Source organism: Drosophila albomicans, chromosome X (assembly GCF_009650485.2).
Source record: "Drosophila albomicans strain 15112-1751.03 chromosome X, ASM965048v2, whole genome shotgun sequence".
NCBI classification, from domain to species: Eukaryota; Metazoa; Arthropoda; class Insecta; order Diptera; family Drosophilidae; genus Drosophila; species Drosophila albomicans.
In genome coordinates, this window is record NC_047627.2 from 2,939,578 (window position 1) to 2,966,912 (window position 27,335).

At 39.8% G+C, this 27,335-nt stretch overlaps 1 protein-coding gene across 1 annotated transcript; it reads left to right on the forward strand.

Moving 5' to 3' along the window:
- Positions 1-354: 354 nt before the first annotated feature.
- Positions 355-27,159, forward strand: LOC117569146 (homeobox protein unc-4). Its single transcript, XM_034250207.2, has 4 exons — positions 355-542; positions 22,878-23,125; positions 26,520-26,659; positions 26,718-27,159. Exons 1-4 carry the CDS (start codon positions 389-391, stop codon positions 27,157-27,159), a joined length of 984 nt encoding a protein of 327 aa, XP_034106098.2. The 5' UTR covers positions 355-388.
- Positions 27,160-27,335: the final 176 nt, after the last annotated feature.

A 27,335-nucleotide genomic window follows, 5' to 3' on the forward strand; every position in this document is an offset into this window, starting at 1 on the left:
GAAGCTGAAGCTACAGTCGCGACTCGCGACTCGCGACTCCCAACTGTCTGGCATATCCTTTTTTTCTCTTTTGTTCTGTGTATTCGCTCATTCGTTTGTTTGTGTGTGTTCTTTGTGTTTCTCTGTTGTGTGATGCAATACGCCCTCTGCCCGCCCTCACATGGATCAACTGCTCAAGCAGCTGGCGGCTGCTGCGCAGGCGCACACACAACAGCAGTTGGGCCAGCCGGGGTTGCCAACGTTGCCAGGGTTGCCAGGCTCGCTGCATCTCTATGCAGCTGCCGCAGGCTGGGCGCCATTTTTGGGGTTAAATCCGCTCAACAGCTCCGCTGGCAATTCCAACTCCAATTATCGCTCTGCCTCAGCCTCAGCCTCAGCCTCTGCCCACATGTTGCGTCACATGGCGCTGCTGCAGCGCTTCAGAGAGCAGCAGGAGGTTAAAGAGCAGCAGTTGGTGGCGGAGGCAGAGGCGGAAGAAGAGCAAGACGAAGAGGAACTGGAAGTGGAAGTGGAGGAATTGGAACAAACCAAAGTCAACGGAGGTAAGCAAGAAGAAGACGAAAAACATTTATTGCACAGAGCTCAATACAAATTACAACTCTTATCAATTGACAGTTTAAGCGAACTCGCTTTTTGCTTAATTAATTAAAGTGCGAGTAAATAAGTCATTAGTAAATGCAAATGAAATGCGTATTCATGAACTCTGCATGCGTTGCAAATGCAGTCGCTAATTGAATTATCTCGCTCTCGCAAAAGTCAATTGCCCAACAAACCAATCGCAAGCATGCTTATTCACTCGGACTCACGCGCACGCAGGCAGACGAGCAATATGCAGACTCATTAATTTATAGCAAACATTTTGGCAGCGCCGTCGACGCCGGCACCAAACGCAAAGCACCAAAGTAAAAGCAAAAACACAAAACCAAAACCAAAACGAAAAACAACCAACGCTGCTTTGCTGCTCTGCTCTGCCGTCAGCAGCAGCAGCAGCGGCAGCGGCAGCAAAAAAGCGAATCAAGTTTTGTTGGCGCCCCGGCGCGCACTTTATTCAATTTACCAATAAAATTTCAATCGCATTGCTCTTTTTAATCAATTCGCTGCGACACGCACACAGACATGCATAATTTGTGTGTTGTTATGTTTTTTGATCAATTTTTAATCAACAACAACAATGTCGCAGTCGCTGTTACGCCTGCAGCGGCCATTTGTGACAATCGCTTTTGTTGTTGTTGGTGTTGTTGTTGTTGTTGTTGTTGCTATTGCTATTGCTGCCTCTCTCTTGGTGCGTTTGTAACTGTTGTGTTTGTTGTTGCTTTTGCACATGTGTAATTAAATTTAGCAAAACTATGTTATGCGTTGTATTTGTGGCCAGACAATTGAAAAGTATAAACACATAAAGAGTGGCATAGAGAGAGAGAGCGAGAACGGAATAATGTGACACTGTTGAAGAGCGAGTGATCCATCCGCATTTGCTCTCTCTTTATGCGCTTTGACATTTGCATGTGCACAAATGCAAAACAGAAGAATTTCGGCAGCTAAAGAGAGCGATCTGAAAGTTGTATTATGTGTGTTCTCTTTTAGTTTGCATATGTATATTTCTTGTGCGTTTGAAGTACCCATAAATTTGTGTGTGCACAAGTGCGAAGCAAATGAATTTTAGGCAGCTAAAGAGAGCGATCTGAAAGTTGTATTATGTGTGCTCTCTTTTAGTTTGCATACGCATATTTGTTGTGCGTTTAAAGTTCGCATTAATTTGTGCCCTTTGCATTTGTGCACAAGTGCGAAGCAATAGAATTTTAGGCAGCTAAAGAGAGCGATCAGGAAGTTGTGCTAAGTGAAGAGCAAGTGCTTTCTATTATGTGTGTTCTCTTTTATTTTTCATATGCCTATTTCTTGTGCGTTTGAACTACTCATAAATTTGTGTGTGCACAAGTGCGAAGCAAATCAGTTTTAGGCAGCTAAAGAGAGCGATCAGGAAGTTGTATTATGTGTGTTCTCTTTTAGTTTGCATATGCATATTTCTTGTGCATTTAAAGTACCCATAAATTTGTGTGCGCACAAGGGCAAAGCAACAGAATTTTGGGCAGTTGATCAGCTGCTAAGAGAGGAGCAGCTGTTTTTTATTTTTTTTTTGCATTTGCATATTTTGTTATGAATTTGAAGTGCGCATCAATTTCGAAATCTTGCCACTTAATTAAGAGTGGAGCGTGGTAATTTGGAATAAGAGCAGCAACAACATCTAACATCTGGCAGGTGAAAGGAACTGAGGCACAGGAAGAGAGCTAAGAGCCATCCATAGTACGGCTCATGTGACGGCCATTAGGCAACGCCCCCGTAAAGTCAGCAGCGAACGATCCGCCTACAAATTGTTGTTGTTGTTGTTGTTGTTGCTGTTGCTGTTGGGTAAACGGGGCAGCAAGTGGCCCAAATTGTGAAAACTGAACTGTACTCTGGGTCTGTGACTTCTTCTCCGCCCTCGTTTTCGTCTTGGTCTTCGTTTTCGCCTTCGTCTCCTTCACCATTCATGCCACTGACGACGGGAAATTAGCTGCCATTAGTCATTTTTATTGTTTTCGGTTTTGTGGCGCGGTAAACAAGAGGCAACAAGGGGCAACACAACAAGTAGCGGCAGCAACAACAACAACAACAATGGATGAGGAAAAACATGCTACAACCGAAATTGGGCAACAAACAATTTGTATTAACAATTTTTCCATTTGGCCGAAGGTCCGAAGTGAAATGTCTTAATTATTTTGGGAGCTAATCGCCTTCTGCCCCTCCCCTGCCCCTGTCTCTGCCCCTGCCCCGCCTCTGCCAGTGGCCAACCACAACAACAAAACCAGCAATCGACAAGCCGAGAGTCGACAACAAAACATACAATTTTCGTTTACGACATTTTAATTAAGTTTTTCTTTTCATTTCGTTTTGTTTTTCCTTTTGACTTTGGCCTTTCCCTTCTCAGCTCACTCTCTCTCTCTCTCTCTCTCACTCTCTCACTCTCTCGCTTGGCAATTGAGCAAATTAATAAGAACGCCATTGGCACGCCCCGAAAACGCTTCGCTTCGAGTTCAAACTCGAGCCAGAGTTGCCCTTGCCCCTTGCCCCAAAAGAAAACAACGAAACCCTATTTTATAACTATTCCACATCTTGTTGCAAAGTTACTTGCTGCTCACCTCTCACTGCTCATGCTCTTGCTCTGATCATCATCAGTGATCATCAGTGATGAATGAATTGAGCTGATCTCCTACTGCTCATTAGCCTCGGCCGACCGCGAGCGCGTCTGGTAATTGCCATCATTTCTATTCTATGGACGCTACCTAGACCATAGATTAATTGTGTGTAGTGATGTAAACTGAACTCTGTGCCAAGTGGAGAAGGCAGCGAGGAGGCAGAGGAGCAGGGGAGGCACCTAACTCAATTGGATTGATGCGTTGAGAACGTTACTGCGGTCTGAAATCCGATACTTGGCACATCGACGATCAAATACACTTTCATATTTCAACTGAATTCAATTTAAGAGAACTCCTAATTTTGCTTTATATTGTTTATTTCAGACTTTACAATTACATTTTAACTCTCACATGAGAGCAAATTCAATTTAAGAGAGCTTTAAGCGTTGTTTGACATACGTAAACGTTTAACAGACTTAAAAGTTGAGTTTAACTTTGCTTTATTAGTTGATTTTGCTCTCTTTACTAAACTTAAACGTTTCACTGGAGTAAAACTTTTCAAATGGAATTTGATTGTATACATTTTCAATGTTCCGCAGTCGGACTTAATAGTTGATTTGTATACCCAACTTTTTGTATTCTTTTGTAAACTTAAACGTTTCCCTGGCTTTACTTAGCTTCAAAAAAATGCATATTCAATGTGAGAGACTTTTTTTTAAGACTTGTTCTTTGCTCTATCCTCTAAAAGAAATTTGTAACATTCTTCCCTAAACTTAAACGTTTCACTGGCTGTGTTAAATGGAATAGACTTGTAGCGATTTTTGTGTATTAGAAGAACTTTCAGCAGTCCATGATATTCGTAAACGTTTCACAGGTTTCTCACTTGACTGTGACTTAAAGAAATATTGTCCTACAAGTTGGTTTGACTTTTCTTAATAAACTTAAGCCTTGCTTAACTCTCAATTGAAATGAAAGCTATTAAAATTAAATAGATTTGTCAATTGTTGTTCTCCCATTTGATTTCTCAGCACACTTTAACGTTTTACTGCCTTTGATTGCACAGCCATTTGAAAAGCTTCACAAATGTAAGCAATTAATGAAATGCCCATTTAATTGATGCAGTTCAACTCGATGATGTTGTGAGATAACTCTTTGGTTTTAGGGTAACCAGAGTAGACCAAAAACAAGACTGGAAGCACGCGGAGCCATCAACATCAACGACTAATGCGAGATGAGATGAGATGAGATGAGTTAAGAGATCTTGGTTTGGTCCGATTTCCACTGATTTTCCCCTAATTAATAAACCGCTGAGCAGAGAGTGAAACATCAGCTTGGACGTCATTCGTCTCGTTGGCTAATTGGTCGATCGTCTTCGTCTTCGTCTTCGCTCCAAATGAGCTTTTGACGAGCGTTTTGCCTCGGGAAATGATAATTATTTAAGTGACTCTCATTTAGCTCTCAAAAAAACCAAATACAAAAAAAAAAAAAAGCACATGAAGAACCGATGAAAACAAGCTAAAAACAACGTTGAAACAGCTGCAAAGTGGAGCTAAAATCATTTTGCATAATTTACGAGGGCGACAACCCTGGCTGAGGCCCATAAATTCACTTGGACATTAGCCAAGTGCAATTTGGTATTTTTTTGTTTCTATTCTTTTATTTTGGCAAAGCAGCAGCAATCGTCCATCTCCCTCCCACCCGCTCTTTGGCCACTTGACTAATCCATTCACCATTTGCTCTCTCCCTCCCACCCACACACACACACACACACACCACAAGAAGAAGAAGAGAAGAGGCGTGTGAAGCAATGCGGCTAATAAAAATCAAAAGGCGTTTTGTTCGCTAAACTTAAATTGAAAACACTTGAGCGAAAACAACAACAGCAACAACGACAAAAAAAAAGGATAAACACTTCAAGGGGCGGATTTGGCTTAGGTAAAATACAGCCCCAAATAAGTCCGTCTCCGCCTCCCCCTCCCCCATCTATTATGCTCTTACACGACTGCTTTACTTACTGCCCCGCTCTCTTAGTCAGTCGCTCTCTCTTTGCTATCTACATCAGCCGCTCTCATAGTGTCTGTCTGTCTGCCTCTGTGTGTGTGTGTGTGTGTGTGTGTGTGTTGTGCCTTTTAGCACAAAGATGGCGGCTCTAGATAATGAAATTTGCCGAAAATAAAAACAACAACAACAGCAGCCAAATATTTGGCGGCCTTTCAGCACAAGCGATGAAGTCGGGTGGGGAGGGGGTGAGGTGAGGTGAGGATGGCACTCAAAGCTTTTTGTACTTTTGTTTCTATTTCTCGTCGCGTTGTTGTTGCCCATTTGCAGTTACACTTTTGAGGCGTAATTTTTTCTTAAACAGCCACGCCCATGCCCCCCCCCCTCAGTGTTCCCCCCTCGTGCCATGCGCGACCACTTCACTCTCCACTTAACAAATGGCCAATAAGTTGGCAGCTAAATTGGCCAGGCCATTTGAGATTAGCCGTTTAGAAGTGCCATTAAGCAGAAGGATTGCAAATGAATTCACTGAATTTCCCACCCATTTTTCCTGCCCCTTTTTCTCTCTCTCTCCCACTCTCGCTCGTTGTCTTTTGTGCTTTCCTTGTTGTCAGTTTGGTATTTGTTTTTTTGTCTTTTTGGTGTTTTCCATAATTTGCTTGGCGAGTGCACAGAAGTGGAAACTTTAATCTAAGGGGAGAAGGCAAAAGTGCTTGTTGTTAGCTCTAATGCCAAGCAAATTGTCTTTTTTGCTCTTCGTCTGCTTCATCTTCTTCTTCTTCTATATTAACGTCAACATAACCTCAAAACTTAATTAGAGAAACGACTTTTGGCATACAACAAAAAAAAGTAATGAAGCTGTCTAAAGAGATTTTTATCGTTTTCCTTTATTCAATTTCCAAGTGCTTTAATTAATAACTTAAATAATGTGCTAGAATATATTAAATGTCGAGAATATTTATCGAAATTCATTTTGGTATTATTTGAGTCGTTATTTATTTTTTATTTCGACTATTTATTTTTATTTCGACCATAATATTTACAAAAAAATATTGTTCTCAACGACAATGCAAAATATTTCTTTAAATATAACATTAAAAAATATTTTATTCCAACATATAAATTCAAGCTAACAAAATATAAATACTTTGAAAATAATTTTATTTTAAATATTTTATTCCTTGTGATGAAATACTTGCTTCACAACACAACAGAAGCTTTCATATATTGTAACAGATGTTTAAGCGATAAAAGTTAATTGAATTAAAAGAGAACAACAAATTAAAACTCGTCTCTAGATTTATTGATAAATAAATGATATATGTAGTATTATAGCGAACATAAGATTGGTGAAATCTTGCAATTTGATTTTGCTTTCAATGCGTTGAAATATGTTCTCCGTTGGCGTATTTAAAAGTATCTGCAAGATACTTACGAAATATATTACCGCTTATGTACATAGACTGCACACATTATTCAACAACTTATAGAGGAGGCTGCTCGATATTGTCGATTTCTGAGCACTTAAAGTGAACTGAATACAAAACTGTTTCTCCACCCAGACCTCAGAGTCCTGCGCTCCTTCGATACGTGAAGTAGAAGCCAAGGAAAAGCCAAGCAAAAAGCCGCAGACACGTAGAGTTGAACGTTTTACCACAAAACCGCCTTTCCCTTCCCCGCCCCTCCGAAAGCAAACTCCCTCTGTCCTTGGTCTGCTTCTGCTTCGGCTTTTGCTTTTCCTTTTGCTGCTCCAATCGTTATGTCGTCCTTTTGGTTGTGGCTGGTAGAACCGCACACGTTTCGATTTTATGTTATCTCCATGGGATTTACCAAGTGATACGCCTCAGCTCAGAACAAGCAAACCTCCCCATCCCCATCTCCATCTCCATCCCCATCCCCCTACTTCTCTGCCACCACCCTCTCTCCCACTTTGCCACCCACAGCTTCAGAATCAGCCTCAGAACGGGCAACGACATGAAAATTATGTAAAACTTAAGTAAAAGATGAGCTCGTCAAGAATTATGACACCCAAGGGACGAAGATGTGTGTAAAGCGCAACAGTGAATAAAACAAGCAAACATCACAACAACAACAACAACAACAACAACAATCACAGTAACAGTAACAGTACAGGATATACAGGACTCACTACTTGTCGTTGTTGTTTTCTGTTGCTGTGCAAACAACCCTGGAACAAATGCAAAAAGCCATATAAATAGCCAACGTGTTAAGGTTAAGCGAATACTGAGTGCTCTATAAAAGTGCCTTGTAAGTGACTAACAACGAGTGGAAAGCAAGTGTAGCGAGAAACGAATAAAATAATCTATAATGAAAAAGTAACGAAATTATTGAGAATCAACAATAAATTCTTCAAATCGCTTTTGTAGTAAGTATAGAATATGTGATACAAAATGTAACGAGTAACGAATGGAAAGTTGCAATTTACCTGTAAAGAGTAACGACTAACGAGTAATAAACACTTTTACATAATGCGATAAATAGGCGATAAAAAAGCAATACTAAAAAACGTAACGAGCTTCTCGTCACAAGGGGGATTCAGTAATTTTGCTGTAACGTGTAGCGAGTTACGAATTAAGATTTACCACCTATAAACACTTTTACAAAAGACAATTAATAAGTAATAAGCAATACTGAGAAAGGGGAAGAGTTACTGTTTACGAATGGAATGCAGTCATTTTCCTGTAACGAGTAGCGTGTAACGAGTTAAAAAATCTAATTGAAACGAGTAACAATTTACGGATGACTAACAATAAATATTCTAACAAAAAGAAACTTGTCAGTTAAGCTAAAAAATCTATCGAGTTAGTTAAAACGAGTGGAAGACAGCAAGTTACTTGTAGCGAGTATCGAATGAATTTGAATTAGAAAGTGTAACAAATGAGAATTGAACCACAACAAATGCCTTAAAAATTGCGATTAACAAGGAGCGCACAAAACAAAAAATGCATAACGAGTAGCGAGTAACGAATCAACTACCTAAGCTGTATGTAATAAAAGTAAAGAATTCAATCAGTTCCACACAAAAAGTAATACAAAATACAAAAAGTAAATAAAAACAGAAACAAGCGACTATTGTAACATAAAATCTATATATGAAAATATTAATTTCAAGCACAATTCCTGAAGGAAATGCAATTTTAGTTGTAACTCGCTCATAATGGGAATACCCGAATATAGTCGAATGTTTGTCGCAACCAGAAGTCCCCAAACTCGGTAAATTTAAGTCAAGTCAAAGCATGGATAAGCAAAGAGACACCCTACAAAGAGATAAAGCAATCGATAAAGTAACGAGTAAGTTGACTACTCGCTAGTTGTGATCATTTGAATTCAACTATGTTTATTATCGTAGCTGCAGATTCTGCTTTGACTCGATTGAGCATTCCCTGCGTGGGCATTGTATGTGTGCAGGGTATGCGGAGCAGAAATCAAATCTAAACTAAAACTACATCATGAGGCATTTAAGTGGCATCCCACATACACACACACACACACACACACAAGCAACGAAGCATGTCCTTTTGCTATCGAGCAGCCATCCGCCCACGAGAGCAGAGAGCTTGTTGGCGCTCGTAAATGCCTCATGTGCGTTTATATTGAAACAGATTGCTCCACCAGAGCCACCCTCTCCACCTCTCCTCTCTATATCTTCCCTCTCGGCCTTCTCTCCCTCTCTTCACTCGCTGCTTGTTCTCGCTCTCGTTGTTGTCGTCGTTGTTGTCGTTGTCTGGTGTGTGTTGTGTCCTTTGTGAAATTGTTGCGGTTTGCAATTTGCTGCAAATGACACTTGTTGTGAGTGCTCGGTTCTCTCCTCTGCGCTCTCTCTCGCTCTCTCTCTTTTTCACTCTCGCTCGCTCTCGCTCTTGCACGCTGTCCAAGGTGGCGGCCATGTTGGGCCTCTTCATGCGTTCGTTGTGCGTGCGATGCGCAGCAACCACCAAAGCAGCAGGACAAACAACAACAACACACACACACACACACACACACACACACAGCAATTGCCTATGTGTGCCCGGACTGTGCCTCCCCATTTTTGGTGCTTGCCACATGCCGCATGCCCCATCAAAATGCCGCACGACACTTCGGGGCTAATACAATTTATACACTTGGCTTGGCGTCGTTTCGGTTTGGCTCAGTGCCACGCCTGGACTGCTGGAGTCTCTCTCCTTTCCTGTGGCCGCAGTCGAGACAAGCGGGGTGGCAAGCCATGGGGGAAGTGGCGTGGTGGGGCTGGGGCGGTGAAGCGGTCGCGATTGTCAGCCAGTTTTACGGTTGGATCAATGTTTATGCCCTTACACACGCACACAATCACGGCGCGGCATTTATCCTTGTTACACGACCCACACACATATGCACACACACATACACACACTCACATCCTGCACACTTGTGCAAGAAGAAGCGCAACAAAAAGCTTGCCTCGTTGGCTTTTGGCGACGTTTGTAAATTGGAAAATTTTTGCTTTGGCTTGCTGCTTTTGTTGTTGTTGTTGTTGCTACATATTTCTTATATCCAACGCTTGGCGTTCCGCTCGTTGCGCCCGACATCGCTCCCCCGCCACGCCTCCCCTTCTCTCCACGTCGTCGTCGTCGTCTTCGTCGTCGTTGTATCTAATAAACCTTAAATGAAGGCAATATTGTGGGGTTGTTTTGGGTTAATATTGAAACGATAAAATTGAATTGAGCCGTATGCCCCAGCAACAACAGCAACAACAGCAACAACTCAGACGTCCCTGAAACTTTTGTTGAGCTTTGTTTTTTGGCTGAACTTTTGTTGGATTTTTGTGAGTTGTAATGACACTTTTAGCTGACTTTGTAGCCATTTTGCTTGCTGTCTCACTCTTTCACTCTCTCACTCCCATTTCCGTTTCCGTTGCCATTGAATATTGTTCTGTTCTTTGTGGCACATTCTTTGTGTTGTGTTGTGTTTTGTTGTGTTGTGTCGCTTGCTGCTTGCGGGTTTTAATCAATTGTTCCCAAACATTTCTGACATTTACATTTCGTGTGTAAATATGTTTTCCTAATTTGAGCACCACAAATTGAATTGACATTTCTTTTTTGCATTATCGATTAGCATTGCTTGAGTTATCGATAACTTTATGTGTGCAATATTTTTGATGAATAGCACATTGTGTATTATATTTAATGACTTTTAATTAATCTCTATTTTCATTATCGATAACATAATCAAATTATCATTATCGATATAATACTATTTATTGTGTCAGACGAAGCTCAAATATTTCTGCTAAATTTAATTAGCGACTTTAAATAAAATAAGGAAAATTTATTAGATAATTTCATATGCATTTTTGCATTAATATTTCACTAATATTTTCATTACTATCGAAAACTTTGTGAATTTTTTTTCATTATCGATTTCTGTTAGCTTACTTATCGCGATAAGGGCTAATTAGTAAATATTAAAAAATTTTTAATTAATCAGTTTTTTTACTATCGATAACATCATGAAATTATCACTATCGACAAAATACTATTTATTGAGCCAGTACTTTGTCTTAGGTTTGTCAATTTCGATTCAAATAATGAAAACTGATTAGGAAATTCCATATGAATTTAATTGTTATTTAATTAAGTTTTTATTTACTATCGATAACATGTTGATCAAAATTTCGATTTAAAATCAGTTGGTGTGCCAAATTCAGACTGAACTTAATTCTTATCCTCGAATAAATAATGAAAATTTGTGATAAAGTTCCGTATGAATGTTTTTTTGTATTATTTAATTCATTGTTATCTTTACTATCGATAACTTGTTGATTAAATCATCATTATTAATTTACTTATCAACTTCTTTTAAATTATTAAAAAATAATAATAATATATTTGTTATTACTTCAAGGAATCGCTTGAGTTAGTTTTTTAATGTGGCATAAAAACAATTTGTTATCCACTCTATAATTTTCGTCACTATTTGTCATACAAATTATTGGTTTTAAAATTGATGTCTACAGAACGGAAAGAGAGCGAGAGAGACATAATATTTGTACTTACACAATTTTGGCTCATTAGGAATTTAAATAGTTTTTAATTTTAGTAATTAATGAAGCGAGGGCAAATGAATGATAAATAATTCAAGTGTCTCAATATGAAATACATAAGTTTACAGCTCAATTACATAACCTCGAACTTGCTGGTAATTTAACGGTAGTTGATGAACGCTTCATTCCCGTTAGCATATTTAGCGCCTTGTTGTCTGCAAGGCTTTTGTTATGCGCCTCCGCCTCCGCCCTCGCCCCCGCCACCGTCCTCCCCCTCTTTGAAATTTTGCCTGCTTCCGCATAAATTTGCGCGAACACTGAAAAAGGTAATTCAGATGCCGTCGGCATTTTATTGGCCAGCAACGTCACGAGCAACAACAATAACAACAACAACGAGTAGAACAACAACGGCAGCTGCGACTCTTGAGTTACTGTTGTTGTTGTTGCTGCTACTGCTACGTTTTTTTTATTAATTGAAAAGTTAATTAAAGGTGATAAAAATTATACATGCCACCGATTTTCGCGCTGCAGGCGTTCAACAGCGACAGCAGACACAACAACAACAACAACAGCAACAAAAAACACGTTTCAATTAAACGCACACACACACACACACAGATACAGTTGTGTTGCTCCCTCGCTTGAGCTTTGTATTTGCAACATTATAAATGCCAATCAAGAGTATACAATATAAATTTAGAAATTCTAACAAGCCATATCTAGACTATTAATCAATTAAAAATACAGGGTATTTGCTATTTACAACAAGTTGCCAGCTCTTTTCTTCACTCTCTCTCTCTCTCTCTCTCTCTCTCTCTCTCTCTCTCTTTTGCGCTGTGTCCAGGCAAAAGCTAAAACAGAGTGACAGCAGCGTCGCAGTCAACGTTGACGTCGTGACGCGTCGCCATAGTTTGTGCACTCAAGCGACGCAAAGCGAAGAGAGAGAGAGAGAGAGAGAGAGAGAGAGAGAGAGCGACGTGGACAATGAGCGGGAGAGCAAAGTGGGCGGTGGTGTGTGCAAGTGTGAGCGAGACAGCGCACGCGCGCATCATGGCAAGTTAATTAAATCCTCATGTATTAATCACGGCACCTACCTCCCCTCCCCCCATCCGCATCCCTCTCCCGCTCCCACAGTTCCCTGTGGGACCTTCATGACGCTCTATTAATCGCCATCGCACCAAAAACAAGAACAGCAACAACAACAACAACGTCCTGGCATCTCTCATCTGCGTTGAGCTCTCTGCTCTCCTCAGTCCGAAGTCCTCAGTCGCGTCGCAGTCGCTGTCGACGTTGACGTCGCTTCCGTCTGAGTTTCATTTTCAGTCTCTGCGCTTGCGTGATTCTGATGGCAAATTAATTCCTTGGTAATTTGTTTTGATGTGATGTGCGACTTGAAATTGATTGAGATTGTGTTGTTGTTGTTGTTGCTCTGTCTTTGGCTCTGGCTCGGGCCAATAACAACAGCAACAACAACGACAACGGCGACTGAGAATTCATTAAAGCAGCAGCAGAAATCAATTTTTATGCTGAGCTTTATTTTTGCGCTTTTGCTTTGAATTTGTTGTTGTTGTTGTTTCTGCTGTTGTTGCTGTTATTATTCCTCTTTCAGTCGCTTTGCCCGCTTTGTTGTTGGGGTTAAGCATAAATCATAAGCCGCAGCCAGACATAACTTTCAATTAATAAACTATTGTTTATATTAATAGATTTTCGTAGCTGCGCTTCGCACGCTGCTCATAAATTAAATTTGTTTGCACAATTAATTTCGTGTAGCTTGTATGTGTGAAACACTAAAATGTAAAATAAAAAAAACGCTACAAAAACAATCCACCGAAATGATAGACAATTTATTTTCAGCACTGCACAAAATAGTTCAGTGAACTAGTTACTATTTTATTGGAACTGAAACGAATCAATTGTTGTCAAAAAGAACAATAATTACCTAAAATTCACTAAGGTTGCATTTTGCAATTCAAGTTATTGAAAATAATTTTATATTGTTAGAGTAATTTAATTAAATTTCTAAATAAAATAGAAAATTAGAATTAAATTTTGTAAATTAAATTATTTGCTAGGAAAAGTGTTGAATACAAAATTATTTTCACGATAATTGAATACTAGCTTAAATTGCTACGAAAATTATAAGTAATTTCATAAATTTAACATTTCTGAAAAATTAAAATTAATAGGCGCATATTTTCTTTCGTATGAATAAACAAGTAAGAAAGCTAAGAAAGAGTGTACTCGACTGTGAGATACCCGCTACCCATTTTGAATAAAAACAATATATTTTGCGGTATTATTCTCAAAATATACCAAATATACTGCAACAATACTAAATAAAATACCAAATGGTGTATGTGGTGCAACTAAGACCCCTACTAAGTAGGCGTTTTTACCCATACAAAAGTATTTTTTTAATAACTTCGACAATTTTTATTTGATCGCAACCAAATTTTGCAGGAATCATAACTACTATAGTTATTATTGTGTATACCAAAATTCGTAACTCTAGCTTTAAAATTACGCTTGTAATTCGATTTTTTTGATTTTCGGGGCGGAAGTGGGCGTGGCAAAAATTTGAAACAAACTTGATCTGCGTGCAAACATAACAAATGCTGTCGAAAAAAAATTATAGCTCTATCTCTTATAGTCTCTGAGATCCAGTGTTTCATACAGACAGACGGACAGACGGACTTGGCTAGATCGTCTCGTCTGTTGACGCTGATCAAGAATATATATACTTTATAGGGTCGGAGATGCCTCCTTCTACCTGTTACATACATTTCCTGCCGGCACAAAGTTATAATACCCTTCTACCCTATGGGTAGCGGGTATAAAAATAACTTGACAAAAAAATGTCTTTTATTATTTTATTTGTTTTAAATAAAGCTATTCCGGTGCAGTTATCTTTTATTATTAAATTATGTATATGACAACATAAAACCAAATCCTTAATACTTATTTCTGTTGGTATATCAAAGAATTCTAATTTGTGAGCTTGTAATGATAGCCAATAAAATTTATATTACTTACTATTTACAATAATAATATTACAGTTTCTTTGGCTAAAAAACAGAAAATACTAAACACTGCTTATACAAATTGAAGTTCTTAGTCGTCAAAGATTCGTAGCTTCCTTAAACTGCATTCTCAATGCTAGATATATCGAAATCCTATCAAACTTGGATCCAATCAAATAGCATCCACCCACTGAAATTGCATATTTGCCTAAGCTCAACTTTGCATTGCACCTGCAGCTGTTTCACAAACTGCGCAAAACCGATTGAAGCAGAGATTCATTTGAGTGGTTGGGGAGAAGAAGTGGAGAGGCGAGAGAGAGATTTGAAGTTGGAGTTGGACTTGGGACACGCCCACGTCGAGGAGGACGTCGTTCGTAATCAAATTAAGTAAATTACAAGCTCTCAAATGTGCAAGACTCGTGTTTTTCCAGGCTAATAACTGCCGAAAAGCAAAAGTTCCATATACTCGCTTAACCCTCGTTCGCCATCGCTATCGCTCTCTCCCTCTCCCTCTCTCTCACTCGAACTCGATCTGCGCAACCTCGAACCTGAAATGCAGAACTGATCGTGCGATCTGTTTTGTGCAGTGAAAGGAGACAAAGCGAAGCAAAGGCAAAGCAAAGCAAAGCGAAGCGAACACGAAACGCAGTCAAGAGTTAAGAACTCAATTTGAAGACTCTGTCTGCTTCACAGCCAAAGCTTAAAGCTCTCTCTCTCTCTCTCTCTCCCTCTCACTATCGTCTTTCCTCTTTCGCCTCTCTGGTGTTGAGCATCTGTCGTGCGCTTGCTGATCTTTGCCGCGCTTCCTTTCTAAATTGATTTTGAAAACAAAATGATCGTAAATTTTGATCGTCTTTGCATCCTCTGCAAATTACTGAGCTTTTGCCCAAGACCCAAGAGCCGAGACCCGCCCAGATCATCAGTCGTTGTTGTTGTTGCTGTATACCTTGGCTTTTATGGGCCTTGATTGAGTTGTCATATTTTATTACCGAAAATTTTAGACAACGCCACAACGACTTTGACTCGCAACCGCAGCGAAACGTTTCATTTGCCGTGGCGAATTGCGATTGTCGGCGACGACGTTGCTCGCTGCTCGCTGCTGACGCCGCTGCTGACGGCGCAGGCGCAAGCGCAGAGACTTTGACTGCACACAATCGGCACATACGCTTAACACCTGTGTTCGTTGTTGCTGCGCTGTCGCCATCTATGTGTGTGTGTGTGTGATATTCAGGTGATAATATGCCCGCCATTTTCGTAATGGAAAGTAATTATTGTTTGCGGCAACGAATTACAGTAATCGTCATAAAATGTTTCCCCATGACTGCCTACAGCAAACCAGGCAAGGCAGGCCATGGCAAGGGAGCAACTGGCCAAACACCAAGACCCAACAATCAGCGGCAGTAAACAGCAACAACAACAACAACAACAAGAGCAGCAGCAGCAACAACAGCCGCTACGGCAGCCGTTGTCCGATGTGCCCTGCTATAATCAAGGGAAATAACATTTTCAAGCAGCGTTAAAACTAACATTAATTATGTCCGAAACGAACAAAACGATCAGCGAAGAGAGCAGACAAAGACAAAGACGCAAAAACACGGCGCAAACGAAAGCAAGTCAAATTGCCCAAAAACAACAAAAACACCCGCGGCCCAGCAACGCAAAACAAAGCTTTCAAGTGAGCAAAGAGTGAGAGAGCGAGAGAACGGGATAACAATTGTCACTGTTAATTTGCCTAGTGCATTTGCATGTGGCGCCCTCTAGCGCTTAAATTGACCAGCACTGATGCACCCAAAAGTCAAATGGGCAGTAAAATGAAGAAATTGAAAAGTAAAGAGCCAACAAGATGGCAGGCAGCTCAGCTCAGCTGAATTCGAAACTTGACGTTTCTAAAGTGCACAGTGTGCGCAGTAAGCAAATGTTGCTACAGAGTTACGCCCCACAGTCTCGGGCAAGATGCGCATTGCGCACAGGCGCAACAAATTCCACAGCAGCGCACAGCTTCAGGCGAGAGAGAGCAACAATGTTGGAATTGGCATACGAACTGCAACTGGTGGTAGGCCGAATGGGGCCCGAGTGGAGCCGAGCAGCAAAGCGAACGAACGAGGCGAACGAGGCGAACGATTGAACAAGCGAGCGAACGAACGAACGAACGGACGAACGACGTTAATAAGAAATTAATGTCTTGATCATTTTCGATCGTTATGTAAATCAATCAGGCAAATTATAGCTCAGGGGCTTGCCACAATAATTAGACCCTATTCGTAATGCAGCCGCAAAGGCTGCAACGCCACAGAAGGAGAGTGAGCAAGAGAGCGATATCGTCATGGCGTGCAGACGACGTAGACGCTGACGCTGACGCGCCCCTCGTTCGCAAAACGAAACAAAGCGCAGAGAGCGAGAGCGCAAAGAAAAAAAATAAGAAGGCAAAAAAAAGAACGAAAAAAAAGACAAAGAGGAAACATTTTTGCTGGCATGCAACGCCTTGATGTCTTCTTCGCAAGTTCTTCGGGCTGCAGTCGGACGTCTTCATTAAAACAACAAAACATTTATGCGCCGCTTTGGCAACTCGACGTCGCCGTCGACGTCGAAGTCGATGTCGATGTCGATCGCAGCAACGATCGCGTTTGAGAGCTTTTCGTCATGGGCCAAAGAGACCAGACAAAAAAAAGAAAGAAAGATTCCACAGACTCTGACTCTGACTCTGAAGCTGGACTCCAGCTCCTAAGGCCTGGCTCGAGCTTGTTCTGTTGTGGCCAGCACAACGTAACAAGATGCGTAAAAATTATTGATTTTCCCTGACTTGATTGTTGTTGGCTATCAAAATTTAATCATAACATGCAGCACGAGAGCAGCGAGAGAGAGAGAAAGAGAGAGAAAAGAACTGCTGCCGTTGGTAACAACGGACAAGGAACAAACGGGCAACATGTTGCCAAGTTAACCACTTGAATATTTTCAATTTTGCATCGCAACAGCGGCAAGTAATTTGCTGCGTTGACGTGCCTGGCGTTGCAGATGAGCAATGACCCGGCACCCGATCAGCTTCACTCTTCAGAGAGGGTGAGGGAGACGGGGGACGGGGGGCGATTGCAGCCGTTGCTCGTCGTGTCGATCAATTCATTTTAATGCAAACAACTCATATAAATTCATGTGCAAAGTTGGCAGCAGACAGCAGCGTTCAATTGGCAAACTCAACCTCAACTCGACGCCAGATCGACAGATCGTCGTCAGATCGGCAGATTGAAGAGTGCCCTGAATGCGGTTTTATGCCCATTACCCAGATACATAACATACACATACATATGTCTGTAGATATGTATAGACGTATAGTCAGTCAGTCTCAGGTCAGTCACTCAATTCGGTCGGCCTCTCCAATTACCGTCGTGCAAAGTGCAAAGAAATTCATTAATTTAAGTGCCACACATTTGTAGCCCATTGAGCGGCCTCTTAGACCCTTCTTCCTGCTGATGGTGATGCGGAGGCCCTTGGCTTAGGCGCAACGCAACGCAACGAACGCAGCGCAACGCAATCGTTTGTCTTTTCGAGTGGATTGCAACACCCCTCATAAGCACTTGCAATGCTTGTTTAACTTGGCAAATTACAAGCTAGTCTTAGTTTAATTACAGCTTCGTTTACGCTTTAGTGTTGCATACTAATACCAGTGCACTAATGTGAGCACAAAACGTTTACGAATATCGCCTAAAGCGGAATAAGTAAAACCAAAAAGCTGCTTGCAAATTTCACCGATGAATAAGTATAACAAGCAAAACAGAGCAGAGAAACTCTTTGAGAATCACCAAAATCAAAAGGAATTCGTTTAACAAGAACGTTTCAGAAAAGCAAAGAAAGAAAATTAAGAAATTAAGAAAGAAATTAAGAAAGAAAACTGAAAAACAATTTAATGATTAATATAAATAACTATTTATTTCAGAAAAACAAGGTCGAATCCAATAAGTCTTAGCTCCAATGTTTTAGAAATTCTTAAGTTTACACTGACAGCAAGCCAGAGCTCATTTACATAGATCTAAAAGTTGAATGAATGCTGCTTATAGGATAATGAGAATTAGCATTTCTTTAAGAAATAACAAATATGTCAGCTTTGAGTATTCAACTTTCTTTTGTAAAGTATTCGATCAGAAAGAGCGCTTAAGAATAGTACAAAAATTATAGTTAAATGAGAAATTCACTGATATTAAGAAAAATATTAATAACAATTAAATAATATTAATAACCATTGACTTAGATCTATAAGAAGAAAGTGTGATTTTAATAGAACTCTCGTTAGAGTTAGATAGCATAAGTTTCAGCTGCAATTATTTATCAATCAGTTCAAGGAACTACCTAAAAAATTCAACGTTTACACTGAAAATAAGTAAATCTTATCGTTTCTTTAAAAAAAAAATCTTTGCGCAAATTTGAGAGTTTTTCAGATTCGCGTCTTCAAGTCTATAAATAGTATTTGGTTAAGAAAATTATAAATTTAGAAATTACAAGTGACTAAAAAGGATTTCTTGAATTTCGAGATAAATATATTAAACTTTTTGTGCATTTAAATAGGATTTAAAAGAAGAATGAAAACTTAGAGGTAAAAAAGAATAAGTTGTTGCTCCAATTCTTTTTCGATCAGATCAAAAAACTACCCAGAGAAATTCCCACGTTGCCACAATGATTCTCATGAGGTTCGGGAGCGTTTAGCGTGCGGTTCACTAACGATTTAACACACTCCAACAAAGTCACAGGACGCAATTGGACACTCAGTCGGACAACAATTCATCAAATCGTCGAGACAGCAGCAAAACAACACCAACAAAAACAAGCAGCTAAACGACTTTGACAGGCAATGAAAAGTGTCGAGGGAAAGGGGTTCAAAATAAAAAAAATTAAAAAACAAACAGGGAAAAAAGAAAAACTAACTCGGCAAAACAAGTAGAAAAAAAAGGAGCAGCAGTCGCTGCATCAAAGGGCGCGTGTCAGACTTAACGCCTTGTTTTTTAGTTCCTCTGTTTTTTTTTCTGTTTTTGGGTGCATTCTGGGGGTTGTGATTGAAAGTCACATATAATTAGCAGCCCTAAACCCTAATAGCTGACGTTGATTTTTTATACGTATTTGACTTGATTTTTTGTTTTTTTTTTTTTTTTTGCTGACTCGACGCAATTTTTTTGGTGTATTTTGGGTCAACACAAAATACACAAAAAAAAAAAACAAAAAAACGAAAACGAGGCAAATCAAATCATGTGACAAGTTTCTAATGAACCTCAAAAGGTGCCACGACTCTGACTCTGACTTTAACAACCAACCCAGCCATCGTCATCCTCATCATCGTCATCATCGTCACCGTCTGGCATTTGTGTGGCCTATAAATGCTAATGAGCTCAACGTTTATACTCCTCATTTTTTTGGTTACTTTCGTACTTTTAACCTACATTTTTTTTTTTCAGTTTGCCAGTTAATTTTTTTTATAGATTTTTATGGTGATTTTTTGGGCTATTTTTGTTGGGTGGGCCACCGTTGGGACGATGCTCCGATGCTGTGTTGCTGTGTGATCTTGGGTTGCTGCAGATTTGATTCGCATTCAAATGCTTCGGGCGGGTAGTTTTGGTCCGCTCATCGTTATGGTCACGAGCCTTTTCCCGGCGGGCCCAAAAGCAGCCCAATTCCAGCCTTAGATTCTCTGTTCTCTACCTTTCTCTGGGTCTGGGTCTCTCTCTCTCTCTCTCAGTCTCGCTGCATTTTGTTCCACTTGAGTTTGTTTGCTTAACGACCTTTGAAATTAGGCAAAACTAAGGGGCAATAGGCGTTAGACGCGAATGAGGATGAGGTTGAGAATGAAGGTTGAGGCTGAGTTTGAAACTGAGGCTGACGCTGAGGCTGAGGATGTGAATGTGAATGTGGATGTTGACCCAATGCAGCAGCCCGTAGATTAGACACTGTCCACAGGGTCTCGGAGTCTCGAGCCGAAGCAGCCAACAATAATAACAATTTATACTGTTTATATGCAAATTTTGCCCAGCCAAGCAACGAACCCCGCTACCCGTCCACCTCACCCCCTTGGGCCAAAACATGTCTGTGCAGCATTTGCCTGGCCTAATTAAAATTGGGCTACCGTTTTTAATTAGCCTAAACAAAGGCAACGACGCAGGTCTAGAGCAGGGGGAAAACTCTGAGAGTTGATGTAGAAAAAAATAATTAAATGAATAGATAAACAACTACATGAATAAATGAGTATGTAATTATTGAAATTGTTAAAAATGTTTCAAAAAGGGAAGTTGAATCTGAAAACATACGCAGAAGAATATTCCACTACTCCAAAAAGTTAGAGAAAGAATTAGAAATAAAAGAAAAGATTTCAATAATTCCGTATATAGCAGAGAGAAGAATCCAATTAATAATGTAGAATATGAGATATCTAAATAATAATAATAATAATAATATAATAATAATAATAATAATAATAATAATAATAATAATAATAATAATAATAATAATAATAATAATAATAATAATAATAATAATAATAATAATAATAATAATAATAATAATAATAATAATAATAATAATAATAAAATAATAATAATAATAATAATAATAATAAATAATAATAATAATAATAATAATAATAATAATAATAATAATAATAATAATAATAATAATAATAATAATAATAATAATAATAATAATAATAATAAATAATAAAAATAAAAACTTACAAACATCTAACATAAACATGATTTTAATTTTCAGTTGAAACATTTTATTTATGGCGATTAGGGCCAATAACAATTCGCATAATTGCCAGATTAATTTATTTCCAATATGTTTGCTGGATATTTTGGTTTCCCCATAATATTATATTATCAGGCTCAGGCTGAGGCTCCCTCCGTAATTATCTATTCGAAATCAACGTCTTTATAATCAATTTTTTATAATTATTTCTTCAAGATTCTCATGTCGGATTAGCGTTTGGTTTCGTTGAATCTTTCGCTGGTTTCCTCATAAGCTGTCATAATATTATATCGGTGGCCTCTTGTGCTCTTTATGTGCTTATCAAATGGCTGGCTATTATCTGATTTAGTGCCAGCCTCCTTTTTGTTTCGTTGGATTTTCGTTGTTGCTGTTGTTGTTGTTGTTGTTGCTGCTGCCACGCCTCGCCGCCCGCAAACACACATTGTGTATATCGATTTCAGTTAACATATGAAGGCGCTTTCGTGCGTCGCCTTGTAGCAAATTAGGGGCACAAAAATCCCCAGCAGCGGCAGCAAAACTATGCCACAACAACTTGCCACAACCCAAAAAGCAAAAAAAGATAGAGAGAGAGAGAGAGCGAGCGGGGTAGAAAGGGGGAAACAACAAGTCAGAAAGTCAACAAAAACCATAATTCAGATAATTTTATTTATAACACCCTTGAGGAATTATATTTTATTTACTCTTTCAAGTGTGATGATGAGGCCGCTGAGCCGAGACTCAACTCGACTCGACTCGACTCGACTCAACTGAACTCAACTCAAATGGACATGCTGAGACCTGCCAAGGATCTGCCCCCTTTTGTTATATAGTAGTTGTTGCTGTTGTTGTTCAGCACGAACTCTAGTATGAAGTGTCTGCCAAGGTCTGGATGGCTCTTGGTCCTGCCGGCAATTGAGGGTTGAAGCGGGCCTCGAGACACTCCTTCGATTTGGTAGCAGATGTGTTTATAAATTGTTGAAATCTGTGTGCATTTGAACATATGAAAATCACGTAGCACCCAATCCAATGGTGGGGGGGGGCGAAGAGGAGTGTGCACCAGAGGTATACACAGATATTTCTTTTGGGGTCTGCCGCATCATTGTCATCATTACGTGAAGCTGCGTGCAAATCAAATAAAAATCCTCACTGAATGATTCTTTCTTTCTTTCCATGTTGCTCTCTCTCTCTCTCTCACTCTCTTTCACTTCGTGCGGTGGTTTTAGGGTTTAGTGACTGCGACTAAGGGCTTGTTAAATGCTTGCCCCATGGCCGCGCCACTTCTAATTGGTTAGCCAGCAAATTCTGCAATTAAATTTCACTTAAAACTGCAACTAAACACGGAGAGTGAATGAGAAAAGGGGAGAGGCAAGGCGAGGCGAGGGATTAGGCGCAAGGCGCAACTTGGAATTGGGGCTGCGTTACAATGTAATTTACTTCCGCAGCGGCGTTTTAAACATATCCGAGGCACCAGGCCCAGGCAACACCCACCACTTCCTAATTGTGAAAACCAATTTGCGCTGCTATAAATTAGAAAGACAAACGACGGCAGCGTAAGCGAAGGCAGGCAACAACAACAACAACAGCAACAAGGGCACCGACTCGACGGGGCTTTGAGGACTCTCTCTGCAACTGTGCAACCGAATGTTGGGCGTGGCACGGTCTGGTCTGGTCTGGTCTGCTCTGTTGTGGTTGTGCTCCTGGGTTCCTGTGTTCCTGCCTGCCTGCCGTTTGCATATCTTGGAAATTTACATAAATAGACTTTAATTGTTTGCAATTATAATGCGAGGCGAGCGTAAACGAAACCAAAAGGCATAGACAGGCAGACAGGCAGACAACAGATCCCATATCACACACATACACTTACACACACACACGCACACAGTTAATTATGCTCGCTTGTTGGCTACAGTGGAGCCCAACTAATGCCAACGACTTATCGACTTTTTGCAGTCTCCTCACCCGATGTCGAAGCCTCCGCCCACGACGATGATGGCACAACGGCCAGCGAGAGCGGCGCTGCCACAACTGCCTCAGCTGCCGCTGCTGCTGCTGCTGCAAAGCATCGACGCAGCCGCACCAATTTCAACACCTGGCAGCTGGAGGAGCTGGAGCGAGCGTTTCTTGGCAGCCACTATCCGGATGTGTTTATGCGCGAGGCGCTGGCCATGCGACTGGAGCTGAAGGAGGGGCGCATTGCGGTAAGTTCATTAGCCGACACAATTATCGATTGTTATCGATAGTATGCAATTAATTGCAAAACATGTTAAGTGACATGTGAAATGTGTGCTTGATTTTGATATACGAGTATAACAAACCACTCAACACTCCTATCGTTTATTGATTAGCACTCAACTCACTTTACGAATCGCGTTGTTACCTCCCAATCACTATCGATAACAAAATGGCACAGTACAATTGTTTTGGTTAAGTTGATATTGGAATATATTGCATGTAAAGTACTCGAAATAATTAAAAAAAAAAAATAATTGGAATGCAGCTTATTCATTTCACATAATCATTTATCGCCCATCGCGTACTATCGATAGGTTGCAATGAAGTTTCCTTTTAGACCGTAATTAATTACTTAATTAAAAAGTTATCCATCGATATTCTTTGCATTATATTTAAGATAGTTTGCAATCGCTATAAAACGGTCTTGATCAATTTCATATTTCGATAGATATATCGATTGTAAATTAGCGACAGGCATTTGAAATTGAAATACTAATTGATCCATATAAGCAATTGTTTGACTAGAAAGCGAATCTGCATCTAGAACATATTTTATATTATATACTATCTACATAAGCCATTATCGGTCAATTTTATATTCGATAGATATATCGATAGTTGATTACCTGAAACCAATTCTGCAGTTGCTGAATGTTCTATCTTCATAAACCGTTATCGATCAATTGTGTGATCGATATATGTGTCGATAGTAAATTAACCGCACGCAATTGTAATTGGAACACTAATCGATCCATTTAAGCAATTGAGCTATGCATAACCGAATCTGCAGTTGCAGTTGCAGCTGTAAGCGTCGTCGTCGTCATCGTTATCGTTATTGATATCGCCGTACTAATGTGCGGACTGCAACATTTGCGTGCAATACATTGTAAAACAATTTGACGGCAACTGCAACTCAATTACTCAATAAAACCAATTACCTGACTATTTTTATTCATTATAATTCATTTTATTTCATTTCCAATTGCGTTTCGTGTCGCTTGTTGTTGTAATGATTTCAATTGCATCCAAAAGACTTGACTTAACCCCTTTGTGCCCAACAACAACAACAACACCGACGATGGCGCTGCCATTGGCCATTGACTTGCATGTCAGGCGTGTGATTATCGTCGTCGGTTTTTACTGTGCTCTGCTGTGTTGTGTTTTGTTGTGTTTGTGCTGTGTGCTGCAAGTTTGGCAACTGGCAAGTCTCTGGGACAATTCGTCTACGCTTTGCCTGAAATTGTTTCTTGACATGACATATCAATTTGTCAATGCAAAAACCAGACCGAGCTGAGGTGAATGCAGCACTGCTGAGACAGAAACAGACAGAGAGACAGCTGTCTGTGATGGGTGGAGTGGTGGAGGGGGGGAGGTAAAGGTAAAGGTAAAGGTAGAGGGGGAGAGGGAGGGGGAGTCAAAGCGCAAGCATTGCGAGCGAACATCGCATGCAGCTACTCAAAAACAATTTGCTGTACATTAAAAAATGCACAATGCATGCAAATGACTTCAAATTGAAGTGACACACCGACACACACACACAGACACACACATACATAGACACGTTGACAGTGTTGTACAGTGTCACAGTGACGCCCACGCGAAATGCGTTGTGTTGCGTTGCGTTGCGCTTGAGTCGCTCAACAAACTGGCCCTCAATTAGAGACGCCATTTTGTTTACGGTGCGCGTCTCTCCAGTCTAACCCCATGAATAACAACGAGTGCATATCGAATACCAGTTCGAATACTCATACTCATACGAGTGAATAATCCTCCCACTCCACTTGGAACAGCAATAACAATAACAATAACAAGAGCGCCACGTCCGTCAATCATATTTAACTGCCGATAACGATATTATAATTACGATTATTATTCAGCTCATGATGAGCTGAGCTCAAGTTGTTCAATCAACCTTGGCTTCAGCTCCAGCCAAACGAATCACAGCACAGTCGCATGCAAATTGAATGAGAGCAAACGAAATACAGATAGATAAACACTCAGCGATCTTATTTTTAAAGTTTGTTTATTTCAGTTTCTGTTTTTTTTAAATACATATTTATATTTGAAAATCAAATACTTTACAATCTATCAACAGGGTATTTAAGCATTGACATTTTGTTTTTTTTTTTTATTATAAAGAACTAGGATTATTTATTCACCATTATAGCTCTGCTTAAAGGAATCTCAATACATATAAATAAAGTTCACACCTAAACCTAAATTAATGCCTTTGCAATAAATTAAAAATAGTTCCATAAGTTCATTTTACAGAATTCTATCTACAAGTGTTTATCTATCTAATTATGGTTTAATGTACAATATATTAATTAAGACTACGTAACAAAAAAACACACTTAAGAGCTTAAACACAATACACACACAAATATGCGAACACTTACGCCGTTAAGTGTGCGATTAGTAAGAATATAGCGCTATCGCATTCACTCCCCTACTGTCACCAACAGCCAAGTTTTGGTTGAGATTTGCTATTTTCTTGCACTTCAATACATACATATGCAAATGCAAATGCATGTGCGGGTTAGAAACGATCAGCGAACGTTTGCTTTGGAAATCGACTATCGTTCACTCGTTTGCACTCACAAACATAGTTGTTGTTGAAATTTGCTCTTTGCTTTTGCAAATGCAGATGGAACATCTTACTGTAATATGTGAATGAGAGTGTGTGACAGAAAGGATCAACGAATGCTAGCTTTGACAATAGACTATCGCGCACTCGCTTGCACTCAAACTCATTGTCCAGAACGAAATTTACGAATTTTGTTATGACCTGTGCTTTTTTTTGCTGATTGTATGCTTGTAAAAACCAATTGGCATAATTGAGGGGTATATTCTAATTGGATCATTCCATTCATATTAGATTTGGTTGCTTCTCCATTTTCTGCAGCGGAAGATTAAACACAAGAAAACAAACTTTTTGAATACAAAAGCATATACGAAAACATACATATTTTTTATGTTAATTATAATACAATATTAATCCGGGTTCAATTGGCTAGTATTGATATTAAACATCGAATTTAATGGTGAATGATTTCGCTTATTATTTTCAGTTAATACTTAGATTACAAAAAGTATCCTTAACATTTTTTATTGTTTCACAATTTTCTACTATATAGGTTAATTTACTATATAAATTTAAATTACCTTTTATTCGACTCTTCTTAGCAACAACATTTCAATATATACATATATATATTTTTTGTTTTAATATCTAGTATTTTATACTTTACAACTACAACAATGAAATTCCTTCTTTTTAGTTTTAGTTAAGTTCAAATTAAATGAAATAAATATGTTTTGCATATCATAATCGATAGACTGTTAACGTTTCGCTCTCAGGTCTGGTTCCAAAATCGTCGAGCCAAGTGGCGCAAGAAGGAGCACACAAAGAAGGGTCCTGGCCGGCCGGCGCACAACGCTCAGCCGCAGAGCTGCAGCGGAGCACCGATTCCGCTGCCCGAACTGCGAGCCCGGGAGCAGTAAGTGAAGCAACTTTAAACAGTTACTAACCTAATCATAATCATCTCTTGAGCACAGGGCACAACGCAGCAAACGCATTGCCAAAGCCATCGATCGTCAGGCGCGCAAACTACGTCTGAAGGGCATCGAGGTGGACATGACGCAGCTTCAGGCTGACTATCTGGCGACGCACAAGGATGATGTGGATCATCTAAGTGCTGGGTGCAGAGATGACGATGAGTTGCCCATCGATGTGGTGGGCGAGTGCAGCGACAGCTTGGACAACTCGCACTCGCTTAGCTCCACGTTTGCCACATTGACGCCGCAGACAAACCAAAGAAGCTGTCACGAAGATAGCTGCGATGGCAACGGAAATGGGAATGGGAATGGGAATGAGGCTGGGGATGCTGTGATAAAAGTGGAGCCGCTGGAATCACCAGCTGAAATTTCCAAGCCTCCGTCACACCACAAAGGACATTACAACTCCTCTTTCAGCATTGAATCCTTGCTCGGCACATAGCAAATAAATCGTCAACAGAACTATATTTAATATTAATATAAGTTTTTTTTTTCTTGCATCGACACTTTGAAGCGTGGAGGCAGGCCTACGATTAAATGGCGCTGAAGAAACTATTCTCCGAGCCCATCAATAAAATTTACTATATATTTTTATCGCAAGCAGTGTTTTAATCCCAA

Bases quoted from the DNA above. Each gene is read 5' to 3' on its own strand.
- LOC117569146 (XM_034250207.2), top strand. From the start codon at position 389: ATGTTGCGTCACATGGCGCTGCTGCAGCGCTTCAGAGAGCAGCAGGAG. The intron at 543-22,877 runs GTAAGCAAGAAG...GACTTTTTGCAG, and splicing joins ACAAACCAAAGTCAACGGAG to TCTCCTCACCCGATGTCGAA. The intron at 23,126-26,519 runs GTAAGTTCATTA...TTTCGCTCTCAG, and splicing joins TGAAGGAGGGGCGCATTGCG to GTCTGGTTCCAAAATCGTCG.